Consider the following 9,887-nt stretch of genomic DNA (forward strand, 5'->3'; position numbering starts at 1 on the left):
ACTTGAGCATGAGTACAAAGGGCTGGAAAGAACTTAAAAGATGTATGATTCAAGGACCGGGAATTTAACTATACTATCAATTTCACATATACACATACATTCATGTAGTACACATACACAGCCGGCTTGTAAATGTTTCACACAGAAGGTCCTTTCTATTTTCATAGAAAAGCTTCTCTTCCATTCAATGAGAAGAGCTTGGAAGCTCTTCTCCTTCATCTCCTCCTCCATTGCTGTTATTGTTATTGTTGTTGTTGTTCACCTTTATCTCCAAGAGTCTTTCCACGGGTTGCCTACAGATGGGACACCGATTTGTCTGGAACCTCAGTACTTTTGCGCATCCACTGCACATACACTGCACCCGAAAACAGAATCATTCATCTCCTCACATGACATTGGGAGAAAACGTTAATGATAATGTGAGACTTTACCATGTGCCTGCAGGGAAGAACGGTCGTGTCCCGTGGTTCAGACAAACATATAACGCATTCTTTTCCCGGGTCATTACCGTCTGCAGCATCCTCGTCACCACCATCAACCGAGTTCCCTATCCCATATATTTCCTGCAACTCATACCTCATCCCATTCACCCATAGTATCTGATTCACTACCCTTATATTGATCTCCCCTTTCTCCTTCTTGTACACCGCCCGTGTTATCTGGGCATTCGTGGATCCCGACCCTCCTTCTGATTCATTATCAACCGATGGATTCGCCTCTGCCTTGACTGCTAATGGATAGATGTCTGTGTCAGCCGCTTTTAGCAGCTCAGAATCCTCAAACGCCGATAAATCTATCCCCGTACCAGAGGGTTGAATGAACTTCTGACAAAGTCCTTTGTCGAAATTCACAGTCACTGGTGGCAGAATATCTTCCTTTGTCGCGGTGAGATTGCATTTTTCGCCTTCTTTGGCAAAGAAAACGACTGTGATCCTGTTCTCAAGAACCAAATAAACAAAAGCCAGTCACTTACACACACATTTAAGAATCTCTTATGGTTCCTGCAACGTGACCAGGTGCTGATCTTGACAAAGTCCAATACAAATTTGGACTAAAAATTCAAACTTTTCATTGCGTTGCTGAGGAAAACAGTCATAAATACTATCTTTAAAAAATTCATCAAGAAGTCAACCAGATGCCACATATTTCACTATGATCGTTCACGCATCAGAGAAGAACGTGTTTCACATATTTCACTATGACCTTTAGCAAATCACGAAACCGAAGGCAGAGAAAATATGAGAATTAACCTTCCGGAGACGGTCGCATCAAACGTGAAGGAGACGAGAAACCGACCCGGATTCTCCGAGTCAGGCTCCAACCTCAGAGTCTCCTTCTTCAGATTGACGTCGTTACGAATCGTCACAGCTTTCTGGTGCTCGACGTACGGAAGCGGCGGTGGCATCATCGGTCCGCAGTGATACCTCCCGCCGGCGGCCCAAGGGTGGAACGGCTGCTGCGGATAGTGGTGGAGGTGGTGGTGGTCGTTATACGGCGCCGGGAGAGGCACCGGCATCGTCGCCGGAGGAGGAGGATAGTAACCTGGATACTGGTAGTACTGGTTAGGGTTAGGGTTCGGGTACGGTGTCGCGGCGGCGAAAACGTAACGGTTGGGAGGGATCTCTGTCGCCGGAGGTTGTGGAGGCGGAGGCGGAGGTGGAGGTGGCGTGTGATTCCGACGCCTCCCGTGGCGGGTTCTCCCGCTGCCTCCGCCGCTTCCGCTGCTGCTTCCGATATTCCCCATGGGGATTTCAGACGAAACCCGGATCAAAATGACCGATTTTTTCGCGACCCAGTGGGTTGATGTCGAAATCGGCGGAAATTGAGTGGGATTACAGTAACGTGAGAATCAAAAGCTAAAGATTTTGGATTGAAAAAGAAGAAAGAAAAGGGGAAAGACAGAAGAGATAAGAGGGAATGATGTGAGAGAGGAAGGGACGACGACGATGGGGTCAGGTGGCGAAGAACACCGTCGATTGTGGAGTTAATGGGGAATTCAGCAATAGATTTGTTTTATTGTCATTAATGTCATGATTAGGAAAATATAATATTAATTATTTATATTTTACATACAGATTCACTTATTGTTATTATAAATTACAAAATTTACTATCAATTGTCTATTTATGTACATAAATTTTCCAACTATATTTAATTATTAGTGAGCCATCCTTTTCTTCTGTATTTATTTATGTTAACCTTTTGTTCTTTCTATTTTTGCTGTCTCCATTAGCTTTCATATTCCCAGGTTTTGTACTAATTATGTTTGGTACATGAAATTGAACAAATTTAAACTATATAAAAATAAAATGGAAGTATCAAAGGAAAAAAAGAATATTTTATAAAATAATTTATCAGGTGATTTGGGTCAAAATATTCCAAAAGCTGTCTCCAAAATTCATATATATAAATTAAATCAATATTTTCATTTTTCCTAATCCCAAAAGACGAGCACTTTTCTTCCCCAAGTGGGAAAAAGAAACCAATATTATATACGCGTGTGTTTATGTTAAAATCATATAATAAGACAGACTAAAATTAATAAAAAATACTAATTTAAATCTTATTAAATGAAGCACTTGGTACGAGTTAGGTTACAAAGCGTGTACGAATATGATGACATAAGTGGATCGCATATTCAACTGTGCAATCCTCTTTGACTTTAATAACATACACACACACACACGTATACACATTTATATAAATCACATAATCTATATATATATAATATCAAATTCGTACGTAGCTCATTTGACTTCACGGGGCTGAAGAAATAAAAAAATATGAATGCGTTTGTGTGATGGTATAGTAGAGTAATAAAAATATTGTAGGATATTTAAGTTAAAAAAATTTATGAAAAAATCATGATATATATATATATATATAATAATAATTTAAATAAATGCAAACTCCTTATCCAAAATCAACATAAAAAAGAAGAGCAAAAGAATCATGCTTTTAATCGTAATTCTAATTAATTAATTAAACATAAACGCGTCGATGGCGGTTGTTTTGTAATAATTACAAGTTGATCGGTATTCTTCCATTGTTCAAAATAAAGAAGTATGATCTTTAAATACAAAAAAAAAAATTAGTAATTAAGAGGTTTAGATTAACAAACTAAACCGGTCGAACAAATCGAAGAAATTCAAACCGAAAGATGTATTTAAACCGGGCATATATGTATATATGCACATACATATGGTCGGAGAAATAGTTCCGGAGTTGAAATTCATACCTTTGAATTTTGAGGATCCATGGAGGACGGTTGATTTGTCTTGTAATCAAAGATTCAGATAACCAACAGAAAATCTGTGTATGTATATACACACACATACAATCATCATATATATATATATATATATATTGTTTGTGGACACATGCATGTACGTATATATAATATGTGCATGCATGCATGACTCCTCGCACGCCATTCACAGAGACCATCCACTAGTATGATGAGCTTTTGCAAGTGGCATACAGGGAGCCAGGCATATATATATACACACCAGAACGTAATGATCATATACATACATATATATATATATATGTGTGTGTGTGTGTAGAGAAATTGAGTGGCTTTCAATGGTGATGAAGCACATACCTGATTTCACAATATTCTTCTAACAAAAGAAAATTATATCTTGGAATTGAAAAGAGAGCTTGGAGCATTGCAACTTCAAAAAAGTGCAGACTCACTCTCCTATTATTCTCCACGACTATCTATCTATATATATACTGTATGTTCATATATATATATATATGGTGTATGGATATATGTATACACATAAATATGTATAGACTATAAGGGTGAAAAAGAATTCCGGTTCCATGCCTTAAATCTACATGATTGTGTATGGGTTTTATTCATTTTCTCGTACTCCCCATAATACAAAAAAAGATAAATTATGGTGCTGATAGAGTTAATAAAATTCATGTTATATGTTAATAGATGATGATGATGATGATGATGATGTTGCATTGATCATATGCTTTTACAGATTTCTAAATAAGAAAGCAAAAGGTCTGCTGCTGCTTCTGAGACTGATTTGTCTCGGAGTGTTTGGTTGACTTGACCCCATGGATTCCATTCCATGGTTTTTTCCTTTTTCTTTTTCTATTTTTTTTAAAAAAATACATTTATAAAATTTGTTTTAAGTTATATTTTATGCATACATATGAAATCTTCCCCATATCTATGCCCCATATCTTTTGCTTCTGCCTAGTTTCATAACGTGGTCCAACATTCTCTTCCATAACCCAATTTTTTTTTAAAAAAAATAATTCAAATTTTGAAACACGCAGATCATAAGCAAAGAACAACCAAAACACACAAAAAAAAAGCATCCAACACTATGAATCTAATTGCTGATATACACACTTTCGAACTGTATTTTGCATAACAAAGGATGACATATAAATTCGTGCAAATAGAAATGTGACAAATAATACACACACACAAACATATATATATATATATATATATATATATATATGTTTGTGTGTGTGTGCATATATATACATATATGGGTGAAGGACATGATGAAGAAAGAGATTGAGGATTGGCTGTAGAAAATATTATGTGAAATACAAAAAGCTGCAAAACTATATTACACGGAAGCATTGTCATTTGTCTCAGAAATGCCAAAGAGATTCCACAACTCAATGAACTGAACTGAACTCAACTCAACTCTCCTGGTTGGTTCCAAACAATCTTCAACTAGTTTGGATCTCTCTTTGAGTTTATATATATATATATATATATATATATATATGGAGGAATAATTTGGATTTCTAGTTGGAGAAAATAACGTTTTAGATTTTTTTTATATAAAAAATGAATATATGATATTATTGCAAATTACAGATTTTCCACGGTGGTTAGCCCTAAATTAGAAGCATTTGGCAGTTCAACAAACCCATTATTTTATGAATAAAATCACAAGGAATATCATTAACTAGAAGGCAGAAAAAAATGCGCCTTACTTCTAATTTGTGTATGGAGCAGACGGAAATTCGGGTAAAAGCCCAGAGCAGTTGAAAACGTGAGTGAGAATTGAAAATGGGCTTCAAAGGCCCAATATATACTGAGCCTTTTATAGGCCCAAACATATGATCCTTCTTCAATCAATATGAGCCGTCCTTAGAGGCCCGTACAATTTTTTATATTATAAAAATATTAAATATTTTTTTTTAATTATGAACAATCCATGGAAAAAACCCAACACACAAAAAATCTTGGAATAAAACTACCTTTTATTAAAAAAATAAATACATGAAACTGGATCAGGCTAATAACGATAACGTGAACAAAGTGAAGAGTAAAGAAAACAAAGAAGTGCCGGTTTCAACATCGTCTTCTTCGGAAATGGTTTCCAGAGATGGAAAACAGAATCATTCATCTCCTCACATGACATTGGGAGAAAACGTTAATGATAATGTGAGACTTTACCATGTGCCTGCAGGGAAGAACGGTCGTGTCCCGTGAAGTGGGGGAAAAAAGAGTTAATTGATTCGACCCTTTTTTTTTTTTTGTTGCCGATGATTTTTGTGCTTTGATGAAGCATATTACGAGAATGCAGTGTGTGCGTGTGTATATATACGGGGAATTGAAAAAAATATAAAAATGAATAATTGAAAAAAGAGGAAATGAGTGGAGGCATATGGAACACGTGGCCTACTCATTTAGCTAATCGGCTTTTGACACGTTTGTTGCTTATATCGTTGACACGTGTACACCTGACGTCGTTTCATAAGCAAACACACACATATTTATATTATATTATATTATATGTGTGTGTATACAATTGATGTGTCTAAGTGGTTACTTGGACGTGTGTGTATACATACACACACGTGTTTCGTGTGAGTGGAAATGTATAGAAAGTGTCGGTGGAGAAATCGGACACGTGGACGGCATTTATTAGGCTAAGTTAGGGTTTTTACAATAATGGAACCCCAAGAACATTCGAGAAAACTCTGTCCCCACATTATTTTCGTTAGTTCCAAATCATGCAACACGTGTATGTATAGATCGAGTTCATGCATGATGTATGTACGTACATGTGTTATATTAACATGCGCCAGCCAACGCACAGAGAAGAAAACTACCTGGTGTCTGAGTATTGACACGTGGCATCCTCTTGTTGTCCCTCGGGCCTCGGGGATAGGTTTTGAGACCCATATAAAGTTATTTGGGCCTTTGGAAATGATAATAATGGCCCAAATAAAGTATATGATACCTATTGCCGTTGAAATAAGGAAACAAATATATATTTAAAAAGATTGAAATTGATTGGAAATGATTATGAGGATGATTGAGAGAAATTAAAGATATAAAATCAATCTCTAAATTTATTTGTTTTCATCATATATTATTTTTTTATAAATTTTTGTGTCGATGTTATGTAACTGTTTTATAATCTGTACATAAACATAAAATTTTATATTATATTTTTTCATATCGTTCAGTAAATTTGTTTTTTTAATAAAATCTCTTAATATCCAGTTTTCATATCCTTCAATACTTGACGAAAGATCTAATATTGTATTATAGTGATGACATATCATAGAACCGTGATCTAATACGTAAAAACAAGTTAAAATACACACGCATATATACATATATGAGATAAATTATTGAAATATTTCATTAACTTTCTTATCAGAATGATTAAATTATTCAATTTCAATATTTTAACAAAAAAAAAAATCGATTGAAAAATTTGTTGAGAAATGATTGGAATAAAACATGTTTTAAATAAAATTAAAGAAATAAAATATGAAAAAATAATCTAAAAAATATTGCACTAAAATAATTTTAACAAAAAAAGGAGGCAAACATCTAACAAAAATAGTTTCAAACCGAGTTATATATATACTATTCAACCTTGGCGATAATATCATTTTTTTATAATGTGATAATATCATATTATTATTTATCATTCATTCAATAACACTCCATGAAAATGTTCAAATAGCCATGACGCATGCAAAGTTAAATCATTTTATTATACCCTCTATTAGGTAACCCATCAATTCAATAATTCTCCCGATAAAATTATTACCCGAGTACCCGAAAATGATTGGATACGATAAGGATTGTCGAAATATTGTTTTCTATATTCTCATTGTTATTTTTTTTTAATATAGATTAATATGATCTCCTCGTTTTAAGAGTTCAATTTTGTATACAAATTACCACCCACCAATTATATATATATATATATATATATATATATATATATATATTATATATATATATATATTTGTGTGAGAGAGTGTATATTGGTAGAAGACAGTGCCCATGAACGGTGGGTAAATGAGGAGAAAATCAAGAAAATATTTGATGAATCTCGAGGCAACCGTAGCGCTTGGAATAGTTTTGTTCCTTTTTTTTTTCTTAATAACTGAATCACTTAAATCTATGCCTTAATTCGAATTAAATAAAAGTATATCTAAACAATGTTTCATAACAAATTTTTCAATGATTTTCTCACTTCCTCGGAACAAGAGTTCGATAACTACTAGGCTACTGTAAGAAACAAATATAAGACAGTTAAATGAAAGCCAAAAAATACAAAGAGAAACTAATTTGAAGATCATTCAAGTGTTTAGTTAGAATAATTTGCACATTTTGTTTTTTTTTAAGTTTGACAAGCACCCATTATATTCTCTATATATAAAAAAAAGAACTCTATATTATGCGGACAAAGTCATGCACATAATAATTTCTGTTGAAAATAGCATTTTTTTTCTCTGCCATATATCAGATTGCCTTTTACATGTTTTGTCTTTTAGTTCGATATATATAGATGCATGCATCTTGTGTTGTAAGTAAGTGTCATGAGCTAGGGGCCATGCCCATATGCTTACATACAACGTGTACATAGAGAGAGAGGAACCCATTGCATTTCCCCCTTACTTATCGATAAAAATCTCTGGGAAATGGAATTATCCAATCCATTTATAATATCCTTTTAATTTTGCAGATTTATTTTATTTAAACCGATATATATATATATATATATATATATATATATATTGTTAAACAGGAAATTGTAAACTTTTTAAAGGAAATTGATCGTGTGTATATATGATTGATATATATATATATATATATATAACAACGTGTCTACCCTTGTAAATATCTTCTACTATTTTGTCCATGATGTTAATTGAGTTGGAAATTTTGGGGCTGTGTGACGTGTCAAGATATAGACGTTTGATAGATTAAAAAAACGCGACAAGGCCCAATGGGCCCGCCCATGTTGACTACTATTTCAGATCTATCATTGGCCCACGTGTCGAGTGGCTAATGCTCCTCCATATAATTGTTGGGTAAATATCAATTATTATACGTAACTCCAGTTTCGGATAATGTGAACAAAAAATAAAATAAAAATCCGGCATGCAACGATGCCTTTGTAAATGCATTTGGATCCCCTGTACATGTTTGTTCAATTATTTGCAAATAAACTATAAATGTCGTTATAACCACAACATACGATACAATCATTTATTTTAAATTCGAAAAAAGACAAAAACAAGAAAAATGCGATAAATATATATAATCAAAGAGGTAGAGAGAACACGATAAGAGCGTGAGAACCGCCGCATCCGATATTTTCTTTCTTCTGCCTCTTTCTTTGTCGTTTAGCCGCAATCGCAACCCACAGAACCAATGAGCTTTTATCTATTACACATCTATAAATGTAATCACAAGATCTCTGTCCAAATAGCTTCTAATTTCACAAATCCATACGAGTAACAACGCAACCCATAAGTTATATCTCTGGCAAAAAAATTTTGAAGAGTTTTACAGTGGAAGACGATTCATTCTCTCTCTTGCTGGTCATCAATGGCGTCAAGGAAGCTTTTTTATGGCAGGCCGGGTTATATTTATCCATACCCAGAAACAGAAACTTCCCAAAACGACCAGGATCTCTTCGAATTCGACGAATCCGATATCTATGACCAAGATGAACGCCTGCCCACTTCGTTCGACGCCAAAAACTCGATACCCATTTCCCGATTGTCGCGAAAACCGGCGAAAACCTCCGATTCCGCCGCTTCTCACCGGAAAACCAAACCCGCCGCCGGTTCGCTCCCGGTTAACGTCCCTGACTGGTCAAAGATTCTGAAGAGCGAATACAAATGCCGATGCAAGAGAGACAGCGACGACGACGACGACGGCGGCGGATGGGAGAGAACTCCGCCGCACGAGTATTTGGCGCGGCGGAGGGGATGGTCGTTCTCGGTTCACGAAGGAAATGGTCGGACGCTGAAGGGAAGAGATCTATGGAGGTTGAGGAACGCCATCTGGGAGAAGACTGGGTTTCAGGACTAACCTTATTCACTTAACTATGATTATGGTTATGATTAATAGTTAATTAAGACATAATCACGGGTACGGTATATTATTTAGTATAATATGATTTAATTTTTGGAGTGAGGCTAATCACGGATTTTGTGGAGCTAAGATTTTTGCGGATTAGAATTGGGGTTTGCTTTTTTTGTGATCTTTGTTATTTCTCTTTTATTGTTTTTTTTTAATATATGATTTCATAGAAAGTATTAATTCTCATTTCTTTTTCTTTATTACTAAACAGTTACATACTTTATCTTGGAACGAAACAGCCGAAATGGAAATGATGCATACAGAATGTGACATATATATATGTGGTAGTGGAAACCATAACATTGCAATAATTTGTTTGATAATTTTGATTCGTACGGGGAGATTTATTGGGCCGATAAATAACAAAGCCCATTAACGGTGAAGAGCGAGTGTCCACATTAATTAGCCCATTATAGTCTATGAAAAGCCCACGACCATTAAAGCCCCCTCTAAGCTGTTAAAGATTCAATATATATATATATATATA

At 34.8% G+C, this 9,887-nt stretch overlaps 2 protein-coding genes across 2 annotated transcripts; one reads left to right on the forward strand and one right to left on the reverse strand.

Moving 5' to 3' along the window:
- Positions 1–11: 11 nt before the first annotated feature.
- LOC104816336 (probable E3 ubiquitin-protein ligase LOG2) lies at positions 12–1,973 on the reverse strand. Its single transcript, XM_010545093.2, has 3 exons — positions 1,251–1,973; positions 432–933; positions 12–355 (listed from the first exon to the last, which is right to left on the reverse strand). The coding sequence occupies exons 1-3, from the start codon at positions 1,742–1,744 to the stop codon at positions 185–187; spliced, it is 1,167 nt and encodes a 388-aa protein (XP_010543395.1). The 5' UTR covers positions 1,745–1,973; the 3' UTR covers positions 12–184.
- Positions 1,974–8,542: 6,569 nt separating this feature from the next.
- LOC104816337 lies at positions 8,543–9,588 on the forward strand. Its single transcript, XM_010545094.2, has one exon. It carries the CDS (start codon positions 8,861–8,863, stop codon positions 9,347–9,349), a length of 489 nt encoding a protein of 162 aa, XP_010543396.1. The 5' UTR covers positions 8,543–8,860; the 3' UTR covers positions 9,350–9,588.
- The last annotated feature ends 299 nt before the right edge of the window (positions 9,589–9,887 follow it).

The sequence above is a fragment of the Tarenaya hassleriana genome, unplaced genomic scaffold (assembly GCF_000463585.1).
Source record: "Tarenaya hassleriana unplaced genomic scaffold, ASM46358v1 Cleome25, whole genome shotgun sequence".
NCBI lineage: Eukaryota > Viridiplantae > Streptophyta > Magnoliopsida > Brassicales > Cleomaceae > Tarenaya > Tarenaya hassleriana.